Source organism: Oncorhynchus clarkii, chromosome 17 (genome assembly GCF_045791955.1).
Source record: "Oncorhynchus clarkii lewisi isolate Uvic-CL-2024 chromosome 17, UVic_Ocla_1.0, whole genome shotgun sequence".
Classification (NCBI taxonomy): domain Eukaryota; kingdom Metazoa; phylum Chordata; class Actinopteri; order Salmoniformes; family Salmonidae; genus Oncorhynchus; species Oncorhynchus clarkii.
Window position 1 is genome coordinate 15,926,129 of NC_092163.1, and position 25,276 is coordinate 15,951,404.

Genomic DNA, 25,276 nt, shown 5'->3' on the forward strand with positions numbered 1-25,276 from the left:
ACCCCTAGCTTCCTTTTTATTTTGTTGTTGTTTTTTTTGTGAATTTTACCCCTTTTTCTCCCCAATTACGTGGTATCCAATTGTTGTAGTAGCTACTATCTTGTCTCATCGCTACAACTCCCGTACGGGCTCGGGAGAGACGAAGGTTGAAAGTCATGTGTCCTCCGATACACAGCCACACTGCTTCTTAACACAGTGCGCATCCAACCCGGAAGCCAGCCGCACCAATGTGTCGGAGGATACACCGTGCACCTGGCAACCTTGGTTAGCGCGCACTGCGCCCGGCCCGCCACAGGAGTCGCTGGTGCGCGATGAGACAAGGACATCCCTACCGACCAAGCCCTCCCTAACCCGGACGACGCTAGGCCAATTGTGCGTCGCCCCACGGACCTCCCGGTCGCGGCCGGTTACGATAGAGCCTGGGCGCGAACCCAGGGACTCTGATGGCACAGCTGGCGCTGCAGTACAGCGCCCTTAACCACTGCGCCACCCGGGAGGCCGACCTCTAGCTTCCTTGACCTGTCTTTACCTGCCCCTGTTGCTATAATAAACATTGTTACTTCGACAGTCTGCATCTGGCTCACCTTGATTCCTGATATTGTGTTGGATTTGCTCCAAGCATAAGGTTTTTTTTATGCCAAAAAGTGCATTCATTTCCCATGTTTTTTTGCAGTATTACTTTAGTGCATTGTTGCATACAGGATTTGGAATATTCATTATTCTGTAAATTTGTATACTTATTTTAACTCTGTAATTGAGGTCATTATTGTGGAGTCATTTCAATTATATTGATCCATCCTCAGTTTTCCCATAACAGCCATTGTAGTGGTTTTAAAATCATCAATGGCCTCATGGTGACATCCCTAAGCAGTTTCAGTTCAGAAGGACGACTGTATCTTTGTGTCTGGGTTGTTTAATAAATCATCCACAGCCTAATTATTAACTTGACCATGCTTAAAGAGATATTCAATGTCTGATTTGTTATTGTTACCCATCTACCAATCACTGCCCTTCTTTCGAGCTTTTGAAAAGCTCCCTGGTATTTGTAGTTGAATCTGTGCTTGCAACTCAGTACTTGACTGAGGGACCTTACAGATGTTGTAAGTATGGGGGACAGAGGAAGGGGTAGTCATTCAAATATCAGTTAAACCCTTATTTTACACAGAGTGAGTGCATGTAACATATTGTGTGACTTGTTAAGTCATGTTTTATATATTTTACTAATTTAGGCTTGCCTAAAAAAGAGGGTTGAATGCTTATGCAGCAACTATATTTTAGTTATTTAATTTTTATACATTTGTAAAAAAAATATATATATATATTCACTGGCATTATCAAGTATTTTGTTTATTTCAATGACAATTAAATCTATTTCAATTCCACAAAATGTGAAAAACTCCAAGGGCGGTGAATACTTACAATACCAACTGTACTTCAATTAACAGTAACTTTCTGAGTCACTCAGTTTTTCTGCAGACCTGTGTCATTCTTGTGACCAAAACATCATTTGCATTTAGGTGCTGTTGACATAATGAGAAGAAGATAAGCTTTGATCCGGTCTCTGTGCTGGGCTGGCAACTCGCTGCATCCTAATCACCTGATTATTTAGATGATGCGTGTGTGTGTGTGTGTGTGTGTGTGTGTGTGTGTGTGTGTGTGTGTGTGTGTGTGTGTGTGTGTGTGTGTGTGTGTGTGTGTGTCGTACGTAAAAGGGATGAAGGATAGATGGATGTATGGAAGATGACTCAAATCTTTTTTGTATTAAATGAGGAAATTAAATTTTTCCCACTTTTCCCATTAGCACTCAACACTTGTTACAATGTTTCATTCTTCAATACTTCTTACAATATTTTAACACACTTATCACATTTTAAACCCTCAACACCTGTTGCAGCAGTTTAACCACAGAGTTGGTGTAGCACGGTTAACATTTGCATTCAAACTATTATGTAACCCACCAGGTCTCTCCATCAGCCCGAGTAACTCTTTATAGACAAACCCGTCATGGCATAGACTCTGTAAATCATGAAACAGCCAAGCCCAAGGTACTAACGCTCCAGCAATTAGCATCCTGATAGCAGCAGATGCCACTGTGCCGCTAATTAGCAACGTTAGCCAATACTGGCCCTGCTGAGATAAAATAACTCTCTAGGGCAGTGGTGCAGGGCAGGTCGAACTCTGCAGCTGAGGCAAATGGACACACAAACGGAGCACAAGTTAGTAGGAATAAACAATATCTTATTACCATTTTATTCTCAATATTTATTTTTCAATGTACAGTATTTAAATCCATAGCTTATTTTGTTATGCTACACAATTTCCTACAATTCCCAAATATTTGGCACAGATTATACATACACAATCTTTTAATATATCATCTTACAATTACGCTTTGTCCTGTTCCACTTAGGTTCTTTGGAAATTGAATTATAACCCTGTTACGACACATATTTCAGTGAAGCAAAGATGTTGAATGGCTGGACATAAATATAGTAAGCTACACGATTCAATTCAAAATTGCTACAATATGCATGCAGTAACAAATACAGCCGCTGAAGCATTGACTTTACACACTATTCTCAGGATATACACACATCTAATAAAAACATACAATCAATGAACACAGAATAATGAAACCTTTCCAACAACAACAGGTCTGTCAAATACAAAAATACTTGCTTTTACTGGTTTCTGACAGGTTTCATGAGAGGCCGTATGACTGTGGAACATTGGAGCTAAGCTGACAGCAGCACAGCATTAGACACATCCTGCTCCCTAACACCCAGAAAGAGAGACAGGAGAGAGAGAGAGAGAGAGAGAGAGAGAGAGAGAGAGAGAGAGGGAGAGAGAGAGAGGGAGAGAGAGTGATATTGAGAGAGAGGGAGAGAGAGAGAGGGAGAGAGAGTGATATAGAGAGAGAGGGAGAGAGAGAGAGACAGAGAGAGGGAGAGGGAGAGGGAGAGCGAGAGAGAGAGGGAGAGAGAGATAAAGAGATAAAGCGAGTGAGACATCCGGCTCCAGAGACCTCGTCAAAGAGGGAGAGAAGGAGGGAGGGGGGAAAGAACAGAGAGATGGAGAGAAAGTGACAAAAGAGAGTGTGGAGGAGGAGTAATGCAAGATAATTGAAGTGTCTCCATCTTACGCACTTTAAAGTAGGACCCGAGCGCATGCTCTTGAAATTCCGCTCTGGATTTGACACACTGATGCACACACACACACACACACACACACACACACACACACACTAGAGTGCATTCTGGAATCCTCAAGTAAGATAAACCCTTTGGGCTACACTCAACATCCCATCAACATCGACTTGCTTAAAGTGTGCAACAACCTCTCAAACACTACTGTGTTTTTTTCAATTTCATCCTACAAACGGATGATATTAAGTGGGTACATGTCCCTCAGTTTCAATGGGCATGATGCCTCTGGAGGGCACTGTTATGTGAATATACTGGTTTGACAGATTCAGATTAGGTGGGAGAGCAATGCAGAAGTATTGAGTTGAGGTTGACAGATTCGGATTAGGTGGGAGAGCAATGCAGTAGTATTGAGTTGAGGTTGACAGATTCGGATTAGGTGGGAGAGCAATGCAGAAGTATTGAGTTGAGGTTGACAGATTCAGATTAGGCGGGAGAGCAATGCAGAAGTATTGAGTTCTTGACAACTAACACTAGAATCCAGCATTGTTGCTGTGATACAAGGAGAGAGAACCAACTCAGGGGTGGTATGCTGCCAAAACAAGGGAGGTCATAGCAACCTTGTGATGACAGTTACATGTAACCTGCGTGTCACTTCCCCCGTGTCCCCCCTGCTCAGAGGAAAGCGTTGTGAGGTGCAGAGATAGAGCGTGGGGGTCACCGGATCATGCTCACTGCTTGTTTGATTGACAAGGCTAACCTTTCTGGCAGCTCACCAACAACAGGAACTTTGTCTGAGCTCTCTCCTCTCTCTACTACTGATGACTCACACTAGCTTCTCCTTCCTCTCCTCCATCTCTCTTGGTCTGGCTGACACCAGCTTTCGAAGTCCTCCTGACACCAGCTATCAAAGTCCTCCAGACACCAGCTATCAAAGTCCTCCTGACACCAGCTATCAAAGTCCTCCTGACACCAGCTATCGAAGTCCCCCTGACACCAGCTTTCAAAGTCCTCCTGACACCAGCTTTCGAAGTCCTCCTGACACCAGCTTTCGAAGTCCTCCTGACACCAGCTTTCAAAGTCCCCCTGACACCAGCTATCGAAGTCCCCCGGACACCAGCTATCGAAGTCCCCCTGACACCAGCTTTCGAAGTCCCCCTGACACCAGCTATCGTAGTCCCCCTGACACCAGCTATCGAAGTCCTCATGACACCAGCTATCGTAGTCCCCCTGACACCAGCTATCGAAGTCCTCATGACACCAGCTATCGAAGTCCTCCTGACACAGCTATCGAAGTCCGCCTGACACCAGCTATCGAAGTCCTCCTGACACCAGCTATTGAAGTCCTCCTGACACCAGCTATCAAAGTCCTCCTGACACCAGCTATCGAAGTCCTCCTGACACCAGCTTTCGAAGTCCTCCTGACACCAGCTTTCGAAGTCCTCCTGACACCAGCTTTCGAAGTCCTCCTGACACCAGTTTTCGAAGTCCTCCTGACACCAGCTTTCAATGTCCTCCTGACACCAGCTTTCGATGTCCTCCAAGTGGGTCACAGCTCTTCGCTGTGTAGTCATGTGGGTCGTGTCAGCCAGACTACCCCTCTCCTTCCCTCCCCTCCCCTCGCTAACACAAAATGACCACCCTGTTGAGCATGGACAATGGTGCATTATGAAATTGTGTTTTATAATTGAGGTGTGGTGACGGTATCAACGCTCAATAGCATGTCATAGGGGCTGCCTGGGAAATAAAAGGTTCAGACACTTCAGAGGAACCCTGTTTTCAGAGGAGACTTCAGAGTAACCCTGATTTCAGGGGAGACTTCAGAGTAACCCTGATTTCAGAGGAGACTTCAGAGGAACCCTGATTTCAGAGGAGACTTCAGAGGAACCCTGATTTCAGAGGAGACTTCAGAGGAACCCTGATTTCAGAAGAGACTTCAGATAAACCCTGATTTTAGAATAAATAAAAAACACACTCAACAGAAACCACCATGTGTGTGTGTAATGCAGCGCTTTTTTCTTATTGTATACAGTACGTTCGGACTGCCTACGCTGTGGTTGCTATGGCAATGGCTCTCTGCGATGAAGAGTCCTTGATCCCTGTGTGTGGAGTGTACACTCACGACTCCAATTCTGGGTGCTTGGCTAACTCGTCCTGGACCCTTGTCATCACCATCACACACTGGTGTGCCCTACTAAGTGCCCTATTATGTACCCACTTTGTTATACAGGAAAGACACAAGTGGAGTCTAGGGCTGAAAAGTTATCATCTCCATGGAGAGACTTGACACTGAACTGTGGTTCCGTGTTGACACGGACTGCCTAGTAATTACTGACAATTACTGACACTGGATTTGGCAAGTTTACAGTAGGCCTCTACAGTTTAACATGCTGTCGGTAATAATATGTTGTCAGTAATAACATGTTGTCAGTAATAACATGCTGTCAGTAATAACATGTTGTCAGTAATAACATGCTGTCAGTAATAACAGGTTGTCAGTAATAACATGTTGTCAGTAATAACATGCTGTCAGTAATAACATGTTGTCAGTAATAACATGCTGTCAGTAATAACATGCTGTCAGTAATAACAGGTTGTCAGTAATAACATGTTGTCAGTAATAACATGCTGTCAGTAATAACATGCTGTCAGTAATAACATGTTGTCGGTAATAATATGCTGTCGGTAATAACATGTTGTCAGTAATAATATAATATGCTGTCAGTAATAATATGCTGTCAGTAATAACATGCTGTCGGTAATAACATGCTGTCGGTAATAACATGTTGTCAGTAATAATATGCTGTCAGTAATAATATGCTGTCAGTAATAACATGTTGTCAGTAATAACATGTTGTCAGTAATAACATGTTGTCGGTAATAACATGCTGTCAGTAATAACATGCTGTCAGTAACAACATGTTGTCAGTAATACTATGCTGTCAGTAATAACATGCTGTCAGTAATAACATGCTGTCAGTATAAATATGCAGTCAGTAATAACACGCTGTCAGTAATAATATGCTGTCAGTAATAACAGGTTGTCAGTATAAATATGCGGTCAGTAATAACACGCTGTCAGTAATAACCTGCAGTCAGTAATAATATGCTGTCAGTAATAACAGGTTGTCAGTATAAATATGCAGTCAGTAATAACATGCTGTCAGTAATAACATGTTGTCAGTAATAACATGCTGTCAGTAATAACATGCTGTCAGTATAAATATGCAGTCAGTAATAACACGATGTCAGTAATAATATGCTGTCAGTAATAACAGGTTGTCAGTATAAATATGCGGTCAGTAATAACACGCTGTCAGTAATAACCTGCGGTCAGTAATAATATGCTGTCAGTAATAACAGGTTGTCAGTATAAATATGCAGTCAGTAATAACATGCTGTCAGTAATAACATGTTGTCAGTAATAACCTGCAGTCAGTAATAATATGCTGTCAGTAATAACATGTTGTCAGTAATAACCTGCGGTCAGTAATAACATGCTGTCAGTAATAACAGGTTGTCAGTATAAATATGCAGTCAGTAATAACATGCTGTCAGTAATAACATGTTGTAAATAATAAAGTGTAACAATGTTAGCTGCAGTGAGCTGCAGTTCCACTTAAAATGACTGTTGTTAAGGTGGAAACCTTTTCTGCTGATCGGTATACTGTACACTAACCTCTAGTGTGTGTAAAGTCAGCAATGTGGAAGGATGAGTCATTTTGCAGTTCCATAAAATATATCATTTGAGTGTATGTATTGAATAACAACAACAACAAGAAAGGAAGCGAGTGATGACTCATTTGTTAAGCTCCGTTGATCGGTATGTTCAGTCACCCATAAAGGCCTCTTAATTGGACATAGTTGCCAAATCAGTGACTAATGACTTAGTGAGTTGCTTAAATTCTGACATTAGTGTAATGTTATCATGAAACAATAATCTTATCACAAAACATGAATTAGCCCATCGGTTGCATGCCTGGCTAACGTTGACCTGGCAGCATGATTAGGCTGCCATCAATTAATGCTGACTATGAATTAGTGAGCCAGTGGGAAGTCTGTTCAAAGGAAACTACAGTCATTTGAAAGGTAAAAGAGTTAAGGAGGCTAAACAGGGCTTAAAGAGATGTATGTATGATGTTCCAATTAGAAAATACTGTACAGTACATCTTCACTGTTGGGTTTAGTCTCAGGCATCATAAATAATCATCTACACCGGGGCAGCAATATTTAACATCTATCACTGGTAGACAAGCAGTGCTTTGTACATCATTTAATAGCAATATCTGACTTATGCAAATTACGTTTACATCCAATCTTTGTGAAGGGACAGGTTCTAGGTGCAGAGGTACCAAAGCCAGTGAGATTGACCAGGATGAACTGCTCTGAGAGCATTGGTGACACCATTGAGAGGCAGGGAGAGGCAGTGGGAGGGACTCTGACAATGATGAATGAGAATAGTCTGATACAGACGATGATGGGGGATGAGCCTTATGCGGAGAGGGGACACTGGGTATAGAACCCAACTAGAAGTGCAGATAGGACTGGAGCCCTAATGATGGAGAGAAGACAGAGAGATGAGAGAGGGAGGGGGAAGGGGGAGAGGAAAGGCGGGAGAGAGAGAGACACAGAGAGAGAGAGAGAGAGAGAGAGAGGAGTGAGAGAGAGAGTGAGAGAGAGAGAGAGAGAGAGAGAGAGAGAGAGAGAGAGAGAGAGAGAAATAGAGAGAGAGAGAGAGAGAGAGAGAGAGAGAGAGAGAGAGAGAGAGAGATAGATAGATAGATAGATAGATAGATAGATAGATAGATAGATAGATAGATAGATAGATAGATAGATAGAGAGAGAGATAGAGAGAGAGAGAGAAACACAGCCCAGACGGGATGTAGCATAGACTGGGAGATAAAACACTATCAATCTCATCCTGGCGACATCCCCAAATTATCCTTGAAAATTCTCCACTAGCTCGTTGTCTGTCCATACTTCAAGTGTTACTCGGGTTGGAAATCTGAAACTGTGATGTAACAGGGTTCTATTTTGGCTCCATGTTAGAGCCCCTGAGGGCCCGACCTACATGATGGAGCAGGTAAAGCCACAGCACTCCTTCAGCAGGGACAGGCCTGTCTTGGTGAATGGGGACGAGGTCTGCTGGGCCCTGGACGTTAGCCGTCTGGCTGGAATCTGACCTGGAGAAGAGGAGGTGGAGTCAGTCAGAGGATATGGGGATGTACCAGGTGGAGCACTGGTGATGTTGTAGCAGGTCAGACATAATGACACACACATTCAGACTCACCCAGACACAAGGGTATGCAGACACATGCATGCACACACACGACTGATATGAGGTGAATACACGCTGATGAAAATAAATGTTGCTCAGTGGGGAGCCAGTTCATATATAGTTGAAGTCGGACGTTTACATACACCATAGCCAAATACATTTAAACTCAGTTTTTCACAATCTCTGACATTTAATCCTAGTAAAAATGCAGTGTCTTAGATCAGTTAGGATCACCACTTTATTTTAAGAATGAGAAATGTCAGAATAATAGTACAGAAAATTATTTATTTAAGTTTACATACACTCAATTAGTATTTGGTAGCATTGCCTTTAAATTGTTTAACTTGCGTCAAATGTTTTGGGTAGCCTTCCACAAGCTTCCCACAATAAGTTGGGTGAGTTTTGGCCCATTCCTCCTGACAGAGCTGGTGTAACTGAGTCAGGTTTGTCGGCCTCCTTGCTCGCACACACTTTTTCAGTTCTACCCATAAATGTCCTATAGGTTGGAGGTCAGGGTTTGTGATGGCCACTCCAATACCTTGACTTTGTTGTCCTTAAGCCATTTTGCACAACTTTGGAAGTATGCTTGGGGTGATTGTCCATTTGGAAGACCCATTTGCAACCAAGCTTTAACTTCCTGACTGATGTCTTGAGATGTTGCTTCAATATATCCACATCATTTTCCTCCCTCATGATGCCATCTATTTTGTGAAGTGCACCAGTCCCTCCTGCAGGAAAGCACCCCCACAACATGATGCTGCCACCCCCGTGCTTCACGGTTGGGATGGTGTTCTTTGGCTTACAAGCCTCCCCCTTTATCCTCCAAACATAACAATGGTCATTATGGCCAAACAGTTCTATTTTTGTTTCATCAGACCAAAGAACATTTCTCCAAAAAGTACGATCTTTGTCCCCATGTGCAGTTGCAACCCGTAGTCTGGCTTTTTTATGGCGGTTTTGGAGCAGTTGCTTCTTCCTTGCTGAGCGGCCTTTCAGGTTATGTCGATATAGGACACGTTTTACTGTGGATATAGATTATTTTGTACCTGTTTCCTCCAGCATCTTCACAAGGTCCTTTGCTGTTGTTCTGGGATTGATTTGCACTTTTCGCACCAAAGTACATTAATCTCTAGGAGACAGAATGCGTTTCCTTCCTGAGCGGTATGACGGCTGCGTGGTCCCATGGTGTTTATACTTGTGTACTATTGTTTGTACAGATGATGAATGTAGTACCTTCAAGTGTTTGGAAATTGCTCCCAAGGATGAACCAGACTTGTGGAGGTCTACAATTTATTTTCTGAGGTCATGGCTGATTTCTTTTGATTTTCCCATGATGTTAAACAAAGAGGCACTGAGTTTGAAGGTAGGCCTTGAAATACATCCACAGGTACACCTCCAATTGACTCAAATTATATCAATCAGCCTACCAGAAGCTTCTAAAGCCATGACATTATTTTCTGGAATTTTCCAAGCTGTTTAAAGGCACAGTCAACTTAGTGTATGTAAACTTCTGACCCACTGGAATTGTGATACAGTAAATTTTAAGTGAAATAATCTGTCTGTAAACAATTGTTGGAAAAATGACTTGTGTCATACAAAGTAGATGTCCTAACCGACTTGCCAAAACTATAGTTAGTTAACAAGAAATTTGTGGAGTGGTTGAAAAACGAGTTTTAATGAGTCCAATCTAAGTGTATGTAAACTTCCGACTTCAACTGTATGTATTCATTTTTGTGGGTGAAATCCATAATTTCATAACTAAATGCTTCTGTCGTGAAGAAAGACTTGAACAAGAAAGAGGCGTGTAACTGTCCAAAAGACATGGCCATCAAATCAAGGTCACTGACTATTAGTGTATCATAGCGAATACCTGAAAACGTTGAGACATACAATTGAGCATTTGAATGGAAAATAATAAACACTCACTATGACGCACTATGACTACACACACCTTTCTTCTTGGAGTTTCTGGGGAACTTGGACTGGAGGAAATCCGCCATTTCTTTGTCCTCCTCCCTTTCCCTGTAGAGGAGGAGAGAAAGATGGATGAGTGGAACTACAAACTCTACATTTCTGTCTGTTCCTACTAGCGATGACTCAGACTCCATATCCTCACGCCCTGTCTTCTGCCTAGGTGTCTTCACATGCCTCAAAAACAATAAAATATTACCTCGTCACTTCCTGCTTCTCACTACCCAGAATGCCTTTTGGCGCTTGTATGGCGCCGCCCTCTGTTCTGTGAACAAACTTGTGCATGTACAGTGGGATCTAGGGTTTCACAGCACACTGTCCCCTAGACTAAAACACAGATGTTGTATTTCAACAGTAAGAAAATCTGAGAATGGAGATATTCCCTGTGGTTTGTATGTAACTGAGTCGAACTGGTTTGTATTTCTGACAGGATGTCATTGGAGACCAAACCAATAAGGGGGAGGGGGGGGGGGACAAGACAGATGGAACATAGGTGGTTCAGAACCACGCTCCCATGATGACCTGGTCTGAGACCTGACGACTTACTGTACATTGGCACCCCAAGGTAATGCCTAAGCATTAAGGGATAAAAGTGTTCTGGTGAGCATGACACCTGGTTTCGAACCCCAGTCGGTCACACTTGCCTTAGCCTCTCAAACTCCACATCGTCAACAAGGAAATCTCTGGTCTCCACCAGCTTGTGAATCTGCTGGAGAAGATCCTCCTCTTTCTGTCTGTCCTCGTTGGACTTGTCATTGTCTGTAACAGAAAATATGTTATGACGATCAGCGGTTAAAGTGGGATTTTGTCAGTGGTGGATTTCAAACTGCTGCCACATTCAGGGTCTTTTTCATGATGATTTGATCAATAAAATCAGATATTTATTGGAGATCAAGACCTCTAACTTTAACCCCTAACGCATCTTAAGGTGATAGGAGTTTGTTCTCCCACCAGATGAATCACTGTTGACAATGGAGATATACACATATATTTATGTATTTCATTTTTAGGGAAACATTTGTTTACAGGGTGGCTTGAGTTTGATCACTTTGGTCATGATAATGTATGATTACACAGTTGATATAACACGACTCTGCTGTGCTGAAGCATAATTGTAATCATTATTGACACGACCTACATTTTGTGCTTGGTGAAGAATTTAATTATCTCACTTAGGACTGGATTTAGTCTGTAGTGCTGAAGGGTGATGTAGTGCTACAGGGTGATAGAAATTTAAAGGTAATGTTCCCGTGTTAGACGAGACTGCATTCACGGTAAGCGCTGCATACTTCGGCTCAATAGGAAATTATCATTACCTTTAAATTGCGCTAGACCGCTGAACTTCAGCGATAGGGATTGAATTCAGCCCTTAATCATTATGTTACAGCACTCACAACCCATACAAAATCAGAAATCAGAAAATCCACAACAATTTACACATCATAGGATACAAAGACAACATACGTTTTATGAAGCACAAATGATTTTAGGTCCCACATGCAGTGGATACATTTTGACAAAAGAAACAGATCACCAGATGCAATTTTCTGCTTACATTCTTATCAAAGTTCACATGTGTAATGGCATTATCTTCACAGAACCCACTAAAATCAACCCCAAACCCAGGATAGAGGGGCTGAGGGAATGTGGTCTGGATTCTACGGAGGAGGGTTATAGAGAGACTGTAGAAGGACAGAGTTCCTGCCTTGTGGTCCAGGTACACTCCTTCTCTGGGAGAGCAGGGGACAGTCTGTTTATCATTGTGGTAGAAAGAGCATCTGTAGCGAGAGCAGATTAAACAGCAGGATGAGATCATTCTTCCCCCAAAAAGTCTCAGTCTTTTCTGCTGATCCCTTTATTTGAGACCACCCCATCCATGTCCCAGTTTACCTCCTAGTAGCAGGCCCTCCTTACACAGCACCTGGGGGTAGAAGGTCAATCTGTCTGGATGGTCAGGATATTGTCACATCTCCATGTCACATCTCTGTTCCCCACAGACAGATACAGTTTGTTGGTTTAAGATATATTGTGAGCTGATCATATCCAGATATATGGGCAATTTCCTCCTCCAACACATCCTACAGTCGTTGTTTTAGTCCGGAGACTGATTTCTTTGCGTCCTCAAAGGAGACATGTTGGTTGACAGGGATGCTGGTTAAGGCTTCAGATCCAGACGGGACACAGAGACACTGGACATTCTGGAGGATATGGATGTGATCTTCAGTTTCTTCCCGCTCAGTATCTCTCCTCCTCAGCTCAGCCACCTCCTGCTTCAGTTGCTCCAATTGCTCTTCAGCCAGAATTCCTTTCGCCCTCTCCCGGGCTCTGATCAGCTCCGTCATCTCAGAGTATTAGGGTTGGGCGATATAGGATTAAATCGAATATCGTGATATTTGACATTGATGATATATCGTGATGTGCAAGACTATACTCTAATCAAAACTGTGCAGTTTTATCAGTTAAGCTGTATCAATATGTTGAAAATGAAGTCTAAATGAATTAACTATGCCTTATGAGGATTAATTCATGAGAATGTAACCATAATATTGTTAATAAGTACAACAATTGCACAGTCTGGAATGATTTAGTCATTAACGGCGCAAAGCGATTATATCGGGTATCGCGATATTTGGGAGTAGCATACCGTCTTCCCAAATATTGACCAACCCTAATGGGTATGCTTGTAATCATTAAGGACTGGGGAGTTTTTCAGGATAAAAAAGAAATGGAATAGAGCTAAAAACGGGCAAAATCCTAGAGGAAAACCTGGTTCAGTCTGCTTTCCACAATAACCTAAAACACAAGGCCAAATCTACACGGGAGTTGCTTACCAAGAATACAATGAATGTTCGAGTTACAGTTTTGTCTTAAATCTACTTGAAAATCTATGTTAAGACCTGAAAATGGTTGTCTGGCACTGATCAACAACAAACTTGACAAAGCTTGAAGAATTCTGAAAAGAATAATGGGCAAATGTCACACAATCCAGGTGTGGAAAGCTCTTAGACACTTACCCAGAATGACTCAGCTGTAATCACTGACAAAAGTGCTTCTACAAAGTATTGACTCAGGGGTTTGAATACTTATCTAAATGAGATATTTCTGTTTTTCATTTGCAGTAAATTTGCAAAACATGTTTTCACTTTGTCATTATGGGGTATTGTGTGTATATGGGTGAGAGAAAACAATCTATTTAATCCATTTTGAATTCAGGCTGTAACACAACAAAATGTGGAATAAGTCAATATGTATGAATACTTTATGAAGGCACTGTATATACTGTAGTATCCATAGAGATAGATATTATTAAATTGCTATAGGGGCGATGTCATAAACCCTCAAAATTCCAGAATGGAAAGAAAATGTCAGCCCCATCAGGGATAACTCCAAACCAGTCTAATTGGCAGTAGAGGCATAATCCTAATCTTATTTAAGCAGGAAAATAGAAGTAAGGCATGTGATATATCAGAAATTGTGTAATATAATTATTGTCAATCTAAAATATTGTCATATAATTATAAATGGAGTTTATATGGATTTTATACCAATTTTCTGTATAAATAGCCTCTAAAATACATGTAAACAGATCATAAATGTCTCCGTTTTTGTTTTCTTGGAAAGCTGTGAGAGCTTTTACATGATACCATATCAATTCTTGTTGCATGTACAACAAGTACGGATAAGTCCTATCATCAACTGATATGAGCCGGTGTACGACTGTGGATTGACTGCATTGTTTGAATGGAATGTTGGTATATTGGCAGTTAATTAGCTACATTTATGGAATCATTCCTCTAAAACTGGCTAGCTAACAAACATAGGCTAGAGCAACTCTTAAATGTCTTTATTTTACACAATGTCGTGTTCAAAAATGCGCATTTATGTTCAGCGTTCTCCCGTTCTTTCTAGGGTGATCTTCCAAGAACACCTGACGTTCTCAGAGCACTTAAAAAATGTACTTTGACGTGACCTCTAACCTAAACTGGGAACTGCAGCGTCGACAAAGTTAGCTTTTATGTTAGCTAGCTACGTCTGTTTACATTGTAGCCAATGTAGCAGCGCGAGCAACTAGTGCTAGCAATTAATTGAACAACTATCCCAGAATGGAAATATTGAACAAAAATAACAAGTAAAAAAGTAACAGAATTTATTTTCTCAGTACCTGTTAGTGAATTAAGCTGATATCTTATCACAGCACTGGCAAACCATGATTGACCAACTCCCGGACCAAAATGGCTGATAAGAAAGTTAATGTCTATTCTAGTACTCTAATTCCTAATTCTATGATAGTATTTCTCCCTCAAATTGATATTAACACATGACTCTGTTTTGCTGAAGCGTCATTGTAATTATTTACAAATTATACAGCTGTTACGTTTTGTTCTTGGTGAAAGGACTACTGACCTCACTTAATAATTATTAATTATATTATTATAATTATTATTAGCTCATTGTGTCAGAGACGCCATAGAAGGACAGAGTTCCTTCCTTGTGGTCCACGTACACTCCTACTCTGGAAGAGCAGGGGACAGGGATATCAGTCTGTTCATCATTGTGGTAGAAGGTGGAGCTTTAGTCAGAGCAGATTAAACACCAGGATTGATCATTCTTCCCAAACCACCTGCCTCTGTCTTTTCTGCTGATCCCTTTATATGAGACGGCTATATTCTCTGCTGGGATTTCTCCCCCTACTCTCTCTGTTTCACAATCCTTTCTGCTGCAACTGATACTGTTTCATGGCCTTTATGTTCATCTAACAAACACTGATAACAGATAAACTGCTGATCTGAGCAGCAGTAAACCGCTAGTAGTTTATCATGATGAGAGCAGATTTTCTCCTGTAGCTGTGTGGTGGCTGGAACCAACTGGTGCTCCTTAAATGTAGGAGATTCATATTGAGGCTTGAGGTGAGTCTCGCAGTAAGAGGCCAGACACACCAGACAGGACATGACAGCTTTGAGTTTTCTCCCAGAGCAAAAATCACACTCCACATCTCCAGGTTCAGCATAACAGTGAGATGGAGGAGCAGGTTGGAGTCCTGTTTTCAGATTCTCCACTAAGTCAGACAACAGTGTTTTTCTTCAGAACAGGCCTTTGGATAAATCTTTCCATACACAGGGGGCAACTGTAAAAACCCTTGTGGTCATCCTGATCCCAGATGCCATCAATACAGCCCAATACAGTAGCTGTGTCCACAGGAAGTAGTCACTGGGTCCTTTAGTAGATCCAGACAGATTGAACAACTGATCGAGTCCCTGGCTGTCGCCATTTTGCTGCCCCGACTAACAGACTGAGCAGCAGAGTATGAAAGATAGGTATCGTTTCTCGAGAAATGTTTGTGCTTATGACACAATGCCACACCCTGGTTCTGTGAGTACTCTTAACCTGTAGAGGGTGTGGTGTTGGACAGAGGTCAGGAAGAGATCGCCTCTGATTGGACAGACAAACTTCATTGCCATTTAGTGCCATTTTTACAGTATGTCTGCCATTTGACTATCTACACTCCACTGCACCTTAGTCTGCAGTTCAAGACCTCTCAGTAGTTGACCTCTCCATTCAGGGGCTTTTTCATGATGATGTAAGCATCAAAATCAGACATATATTCTATTAGATGAGTCAAAAAGCTCTGGATATCCAGTTCCATCATATGGTGATAGGAGCAGTGTTCATTTTGGATTTAGTTTAGTTAAAGTCTTAAAATACCTTTTAGTCTTGGTCACATTTGAGCCATTTTATCCTTTGTTAGTTTTAGTTATTATCAGTCAACTGAAACTCTGGACAAGTTTTGTCAAGTTTTAATCACAGCCATTTTAGTCACATAATAGAAAAAAATTGAATAAATCATACCTAGTTTGATGTTTCTGTGACAAACGGTGAATTAGTTATTGCTTTATACCGCTTTTAATGGCATCTTATAGATTTTATGTATTTCTATCAAATCAAAACTGGAATTTGTATTCAAAATAAAGGTTGTAAAAGTATGCTAGACATTTATAGAATAAACCATATCTATTTTTATGTTTCTATGACAATCAATTAATTAGTTATACATTTACGCTTTTGGCGAATGTCTGCTGAATATCTTTTGAATGTCTGCTGAATGTCCGAATGTGTGAATATAAAACCAACCTTACCTTGGTGCCTCGCATCAGTTCAAAAGTTTGACGAGTGACTGAAGTCACCACCTGGGAGCTGTGTGGGAGAGCCCGGCAACTGAAATACATTTTGCCAATGTGAGCTTTGCAATTTCATCTGTTTAGTCCAATCCTAAACATATGCATGCATGCAGAATATTTTATGTAATCCTCTCAATGGCAGAATTGACATCTTTCAGTTGCGCGGTCTGACTCAGCTGATCTGCCCGGCTCTCCCACACAGTTCCCAGGGGGTCACTTCAGTCACTCGTCAATATTTTTAATTGATGCGAAGCCAGGTGCCGCAACTAGAAACAATCATGTTTACTCGCTCTACTCTGTCATGCGCCGCGGTACGCATATCGAAATCTTGTCTCGTCACTATTTCTTTGACTAAAATGAAAAGTAATTTGTAATAGTTCTCGTTTTTTTGCCCATGGAATGCCGTCTCGTTATCATCATAGTTTTAGTCAGGAGCAATTGTTTGTTGAGTATTTTCGTCATAGTTATTGTTGACGGAATTAACACTGGATAGGAGTTTGTTCTACCACCAATTTAACCCGTTGAAAGTGGATATGTTTCGGTTGAGTATTCCATGTTAATAGGGAAACATTGTTTAAAGGGGGGTTTTTAGTTTGATCACTTCTATAATGATAATGTTTACAGTATCTCTTCACAGGACTCTGCTGTGCTGAAGCATAATTTTTTATAATTATGTACAAATTATAAACATTATTTTGTAACACTTTACTGTAAGTGTCCTTATGCATGCATTCACAACACCTTTATAAAATCTATGTATCATACAACGTTTGCCATAAGCTGTCAAAAGTAGTTGGCATTTGTTATGAGTCATGGCATGAGATGTTATCAAACCAGTTATAATGGGTGTTAAAAATGACTGTTCATCCTGTTTTCATACGCTCTAATGTCAATTGTTAATAACAACTGTTACTACACAGTCTGAATGACAACTTATGTCATATGTTATGTCGTGTCTTTGGCTATGCCGGATTAAGTGATATGACATGCTATTCTATAAAATCATTTCTCTGTCCTTAATATTACCTGATTGAGCTAATCATGTAAATGTAATTAACTAGAAAGTCGGGGCACCACAAAATAATATTTATAGAGCAGTTATCTTCCGAATAAACTCTTAAAGACCTAGTAATATTTTACATCAATAGCAGTCAATATTAATCGTCACCTTATTTCAGTCTCATCTGAAAGTTGTAAATTCTTAGTTATCTTCACGAACCCTGGCTAACAAGTTGAATCAGCAATACAATATTGGGTTTAATTATTTATTTACTAAATACCTAACTAATCACACAGAATTACATATACACAGAATGAATCATACCTTGATGACAAATTACGTCATAAAGGAAAAAGTCCCTAGCGGGCGGAACAGATATGACAGCTGGTTACACAAAGAAAAGGGGGGTTGGGTTTGAGTGAAAGAGCGGGAAGACTGAGGAACAAAGGGAGAAGCGATGTCTCTATCGTAAATACAGCATCTTATGCATTCTAAATTACCACCCATTTGGAAAAGGAAAATGCAATAAATATTTACTCTGAGCTGCGCTTCGGTAGGTTGGTGGTAGATGGAATGCAGTGTTGCCCAACCGAGTCCTTTGTCCTTTGAAGAATGTCTCTGGTGGTAAATTGGATACGTTGTAGTAACGTCATTGTGTGGTAGACGGGATACTCTGTCTGTTCTTTCCTAGCCCACGTTTGCAGCTGCTGTTGCTAACTCAACGGCTAGGAGGTATCACTTCTGTAGTGAATAAGAGTTCAAAGTTCATACCATTCGCAACCAAAGCTCACGCTGCGGTTGGCTTAGTTCTGTAGTTGACATGTTAGTCCTTTTAACGTATGGACCGTCGTCCTTACATCCTCGGAACAGGAGGTTACATTTTCGTCAAGGCTTTATATAGTGGAGCGAGAAGGGTGTGTTTGAAAAGTTTTATAACCCATGTCTCTTCACAGGGGTGGCCCACTGATTGAGCAGAGCCCTAACCTTATGAAAACCCAAATCTCTCATTTGGAAGCTAAAATTACATTTCATCTCATTTAAATGTTCAAACATTTAAATTGAACAACAATTCCATGTGAATCCGATAACTACATCCGATAACTACAATGTGCAGACTTTCCACTGTAGAGTTTGTGTCATCCTATCATTGACATCATATTCATTAAGTACCACCGCATATGTTCAATTGGTCGGATTACCAGAATATAGTTAATTTCCCCCCCACCTTCTGATGTTCCCAGAATCTCTATGTTAACCAAATTATTTTCAAATGTCACATCAGTAAGGTAGGGAGAGGAAAAGGGGGGAGAGGTATTTATGCCTGTCATAAACCTACCCCCAGGCCAACGTCATGATAGTTATTACATACTGCATAAGAGCAGTGGTGGAGAAAGTACCCAATTGTCATACTTGAGTAAAAGTAAAGATACCGTAATAGAAAATGACTCAAGCAAAAGTGAAAGTCACCCAGTAAAATATTACTTGAGTAAAAAGTCTAAAAGAATTTGGTTTAAAATATACTTCAGTGTCAAAAGTAAAAGTAAAAGTCTAAATCATTTCAAATGTCAACTTCCTTATATTAAGCAATCCAGACGGCATAATTCACATTTATTTTTAAATGTACGGATTGCCAGGGGCATGCTCCAACACTAAGACATCATTTACAAATTAAACATGTGTTTAGTGAATCCACCAGATCAGAGGCAGTAGGGATGACCAGGGATGATCTGTTGATAAGTGTGTGAATTAGACAATTTTCCTGCCTTGCTAAGCATTAAAAGTGTAACTTTTGGGTGTAAGGGAAAATGTATGGAGTAAAAAGTACATAATTGTCTTGAGGAATGTAGTGAAGTAAAAGTAAAAGTAGTCAAAAATATAAATAGTAAAGTACAGACACCCCACAAAACGACTTAAGTAGTGCTTTCAAGTATTTTACTTAAGTACTTTACACCACTGCATAATAGTCTACATACCAGATGTTATAACAGGGTGTTATGTAATTTACCAACCTTTGTGTCACATTATTACAATGATGGTTGTCATAACCATGTCATATGCCCTTATAGAATGTGCACAGACACCTTAGTAAAGTGACAATAATTTGAGATGCTATAAAATAGCTATGAATGTGCTTACACAACCGGATGGTTTGAGAGTATGACAAAACTTTACCAACCAAAGGATCCCCAAGAAACAGCACAGATGTACTTAGGATTTTTATTTATTTAAAAAAGGACACATTATAATACTAACAACTTGCCAAGAAAACACAAAAATGTTGAAAAGAAACTGACACAAAATCAATGTTGCTGGGGCACAACAGGATTTGTGACAGCTGTGAAAAAAAGGAAGTTGCATGTGCAGGCTACAGTAACAATGACAGGTGTATTATGACAAAATGCTAGTTAAATCAGGTAAAAGTAGCTAGTTGATGTTACAATTGCAACATTTCGTTGGCCCACCAATGGCTAGCTATCTAGGTAACTTCACTAGCTACAGGTGGAATTAAGCACATTTCACATCAACATCCTCTTTTATTTACACTTCAAATGCAATTACCTTTACGGGATCGGTGTCCCTATACTGGGTCGGTTGAGCTAACGTGCGCTAATGTGATTAGCATGACGTTGTAAGTAACAGCAAACTTTCTTATATGGGCAGAAAGCTACAATTCTTGTTAATCTAACTGCAACGTCCAATTTACATGAGCTATTACAGTGAAAGAATACCATGCTATTGTTTGAGGAGAGTGCACAGCAACAAAAAACCTCTGAAAGTAAATAATGTACTTACATTCAGTATCTTGCTGCTATCGTGCATACATATATTTTGCCCCACCAAACGCGATCACGACACGCAGGTTAAAATATCAAAACAAACTCTGAACCAATGACATTAATTTGGGGACAGGTCGAAAAGCATTAAACATGTATGGCAATTTAGCTAGTTTGCTTGCACTTGCTAGCTAATTTGTCCTGGGATATAAACATTGATTTGTTATTTTACCTGAACTGCACAAGGTCCTCTACTCCGACAAATTAATCCACTACTATCATTGTATTACCACGACAACGGGCAACAAAATTCGTCTTTCAATCACCTACGTAGGTATAACCAATGATGCCACGTAGGTACCTGCTTCTATAAACCAATGAGGAGATGGGAGAGGCAGGACTTTCAGCGCGATCTGCGTCAGAAATAGGAACAACTTCTATCTTAGCCCTTGGCGTCGCAGACTCTCGTTGGCGCGCGCGAGCAGTGTGTTTGCAATAATTGACTAACATGGATTTCTACATTTATTTTGCGATGCTCGCGCACGTGATGTGTCTGGTCTAGTCAGCATGTGAGGGTCCTAGAGATAAAATGTAGTATAGGTTTGTTTGATAAAATCAATTTTTATATTCAAATGTAGGCACTGGGTTCTACAGTTTGAACCCCTGCTGTCTCTGGCTCCACACCCACCCCGCCCAGCCACCTAGATGTGTGAAAGTTAGTGTATAAGCTAATGATCCATCGTGTATGACATTTCTGGGAGTGTGTAAACTTAAATGTTATGTTACCATATCATTTTTGTATGTTCTCTATAGTTATGTACTTGAAAATGTATCAATTGACCAATTCGGCACATTTGGGCAGAATATTGTCCAGCATTGCAATGCTTCACTGGATCAATCTGAATCTTTACACACACATCTAAATTGTGCCTAAACAGCAATATTATATTATGGTCTTTTTCTTGCATTTCAAGATGATGGATAAAAAAAAATTGAAAACATTTTTGTTTGTTTGTATTATCTTTTACCAGATCTAATGTGTTACATTCTCCTACATTAATTTCACATTTCCACAAACTTAGTATGTACATGAATGTATAGTTAAAGTGACAATGCATATATGATACACAGTGAGTAGCAGCAGCATAAAAGAGGGGTGGCACACAATGCAAATAGTCCGGGTAGCCATTTGATCACCTGTTCAGGAGTCTTATGGCTTGGGGGTAAAAACTGTTGAGAAGCCTTTTTGTCCTAGACTTGGCACTCTGGTACCGCTTGCCATGCAGAAGTAGAGAGAACAGTTTATGACTGGGATGGCTGGGGTCGTTGACAATTTTTAGGGCCTTCCTCTGACACCGCCTGGTGTAGAGGTCCTGGATGGCAGGCAGCTTAGCCCCAGTGATGTACTGGGCCGGACGCACTACCCTCTGTAGTGCCTTGCGGTCAGAGGCCGAGCAATTGCCGTACCAGGCAGTGATGCAACCAGTGCTCTCGATGTTGCAGCTGTAGAACCTTTTGAGGATCTCAGGACCCATACCAAATCTTTTTAGTTTCCTGAGGGGGAATAGGCTTTGTTGTGCCCTCTTCACGACTGTCTTGGTGTGTTTGGACCATTCTAGTGTGTTGTTGATGTGGACACCAAGGAACTTGAAGCTCTCAACCTGCTCCACTACAGCCCCTTCGATGAGAATGGGGGCGTGCTCAGTCCTCCTTTTCCTGTAGTCCACAATAATCTCCTTAGTCTTGGTTACGTTGAGGGATAGGTTGTTATTCTGGCACCACCCGGCCAGGTCTCTGACTTCCTCCCTATAGGCTGTCTTGTCGTTGTCGGTGATCAGGCCTACCACTGTTGTGTCGTCTGCAAACTTAATGATGGTGTTGGAGTCGTGCCTGGCCATGCAGTCGTGGGTGAACAGGGAGTACAGGAGGGGACTGAGCACGCACCCCTGGGGAGCCCCAGTGTTGAGGATCAGCGTGGCAGATGTGTTGCTACCTACCCTCACCACCTGGGGGCGGCCCGTCAGGAAGTCCAGGATCCAGTTGCAGAGGGAGGTGTTTAGTCCCAGGATCTTTAGCTTAGTGATGAGCTTTGAGGGTACTATGGTGTTGAACGCTGAGCTGTAGTCAACGAATAGCATTCTCACATAAGTGTTCCTTTTGTCCAGGTGGGAAAGGGCAGTGTGGAGTGCAATAGAGATTGCATCATCTGTGGATCTCTCGTTGGTCTAGGGTTTCTGGGATAATGGTGTTGATGTGAGCCATTACCAACCTTTCAAAGCACTTCATGGCTATGGACATGAGTGCTACGGGTCTGTAGTCATTTAGGCAGGTTGCCTTTGTGTCCTTGGGCACAGGGACTATGGTGGTCTGCTTGAAACATGTTGGTATTACAGACTCAATCAGGGACATGTTGAAAATGTCAGTGAAGACACCTGCCAGTTGGTCAGCACATGCCCGGAGCACGTCCTGGTAATCCGTCTGGTCCCGCAGCCTTGTGGATGTTGACCTGTTTAAAGGTCTTACTCATGTCGGCAACGGATAGTGTGATCACACAGTCATCCGAAACAGCTGATGCTCTCATGCATGCCTCGGTGTTACTTGCCTCGAAGCGAGCATAGAAGTGATTTAGCTCATCTGGTAGGCTTGTGTCACTGGGCAGCTCGCGGCTGTGCTTCCCTTTGTATTCCGTAATAGTGTCAACAGAATTTAATAATTCCTATATGTGTCTATTGTTCAATCACTGTCTGTTTCTAAGAATTTGTATGAGCCTTATTTGCATAAAATAGACAGAGACCAGTCTCAGATCCAGCCAATAGCATTTATTCTCGTGAGAGCGCTCCCATTGAACCACGAACAACAGTTTATATACAAAATATGATGTCATTGGTTATAGAATGAATCACCTCCTCTCGACCAAAACAAAGCAGGTTCAAAAGTTTATTCCAACCCACTAGCGCACTCCAGACACCCACTATATCAAGATTAACCTCTGAAGTCTCACCATCATCTATCACTATTTAGCAGACAGTGCCAGATAATGGAAAACCTAGGTAGACTCTTGCTGCCTTATCTAAACGCCCCAGAGTTAATGTTGAGTCAGTTCAACCATAGGTTAATGACCCTCTCTGCTTACTCCAAACACATACAACACATACCTCTCCAACTAAGTTGGAATGATGTTTATTATGTTTAATTACTCCTTGTTCATGCTACATACTCTCTTCCTTATGAATTAACATTATTAATCAGATATAATAAAACAGGGTACAGTTTAATTAGTTATAGTTCTATTTAAATGTAGATATTGTTTAGTCATTATTCATAAAATTCCTATCAAATAGTTTGCAAGCCCTGCCACATAAGACGAGCGTCGGAGCGGTGTAGTATGATTCAATCTTAGCCCTGTATTGACGCTTTGCCTGTTTGATGGTTCTTCACAGGGCATAGTAGGATTTCTTGTAAGCTTCCGGGTTAGAGTCCCGCACCTTGAAAGCGGCAGCTCTACCCTTTAGCTCAGAGGGAATGTTGCCTGTAATCCATGGCTTCTGGTTGGGGTATGATCTCGCTGGCACAAGAGCTCTCAATAACATTTCATTGGATACGTGAAAGTATGTGAAATAATATATTGTGGGATGTTCTGCAAAGTAAGGAATTAGTCCTGTAGCTAGCAAACAATCATGTTAGCATATTTCGTACTGAGATTACTGTTCTAAAACCTGTTCTTGAGTTTAAAATAATAAATACTGCTGTCATTGGCTTATTTTCTGCCCTGAGTTTAAGACAAGGTCTTAGCATTTCCAAGAACAAATCCAAGAGCTTTATGTTCAAGAATCTAATTTCTTCTTAACCTTTGGCTTAAGGAGAAACATAAGAAATAACGCAATAACATTTCCAATAACCTTTTTGAGGAATATGAACTTTGCTTAACTTTCTTCACAAGTCTATAGGTAAGGAAAAATGGCAGTAAAGAAGACATTTCTTCTTAAGAGTGTTTTGTGAATCTGGGCCCAGGGGCCGGATTAAAAAAAGTAGGAAATGAATGCACTCCCTACTGTAAGTCACTCTGTATAAGAGCGTATGCTAAATTATGTAAATGTCAAAATGGCTACCCCAGCAATTGTAATTTTTGTTGTAAAATTATATTTGTTTCCGTTTCGTTTTAAACGTGTGTTTTTTTGGCAAGTTGTTGACGTTAAGTGTCATTTTTTTTATTTAAAAAATCCTAAGTACATCTGTGCTCCCATTTGTCTATATTTCTTGGAGATCCTTTGAATGGTAACATTGTGTGATACTCTCAACTCATCACATGGTATAAGCAGATTCATAACTTTTATAACACCTAAAATGAATGTCACTTTACTAAGGTGTCTGTGCACACTCTATATGGGCATATGACATGGTTATGACAACCATCATTCCGTTCAGTGTAATAATGTGACACAGAGATTAGTAAATTACATTACATCCTGTTAAAACATCTGGTATGCAGACTCTTATGCAGCATGTAATAACATATGACATAAGTTGTCACGCAGACTGTAAAATAGTAGTTGTTATTAACCGTTGACAGAGCATATGACAACAGGATGAACAGTCATTTTCAGAACCCATTATAATCAGTTGCATAACATATCATGCAGTGACTCTTAACTAATTACAACAACTTTTGACAACTTATGACAAAAGTTATAAGGGCTTTGTGTATGCATGCATAAGGACACCTACAGTAAAGTTTTACCAAATAATTATTAAGTGAGGTCAGTCGTCCCTTCACCATGCACAAAATGTAATAGCTGTATAATTTGTATATAATAACAGAGTCCTGTGAAGAGATACTGTATACATTATCATGACAGAAGTGACAAACTCAAACCATTCTTTAAACAAAGTTTCCCTAATATCTACCAAAATATATACACTGTCAACAGGGGTTA

At 40.8% G+C, this 25,276-nt stretch overlaps 1 protein-coding gene across 1 annotated transcript in view; it reads right to left on the minus strand.

The window, feature by feature from the left end:
* Positions 1-8,210: 8,210 nt before the first annotated feature.
* Positions 8,211-25,276, minus strand: part of LOC139370334 (bMERB domain-containing protein 1-like) — a 42,740-nt gene continuing 25,674 nt past the window's right edge. Inside the window, exons 4-6 of the mRNA XM_071109756.1 lie at positions 11,037-11,151; positions 10,373-10,443; positions 8,211-8,326 (exon numbers count right to left, since the gene is read on the minus strand). Of these exons, the coding sequence (XP_070965857.1) occupies positions 8,211-8,326; positions 10,373-10,443; positions 11,037-11,151 (302 nt within the window). The remainder of the gene's footprint in view (positions 8,327-10,372; positions 10,444-11,036; positions 11,152-25,276) is intronic.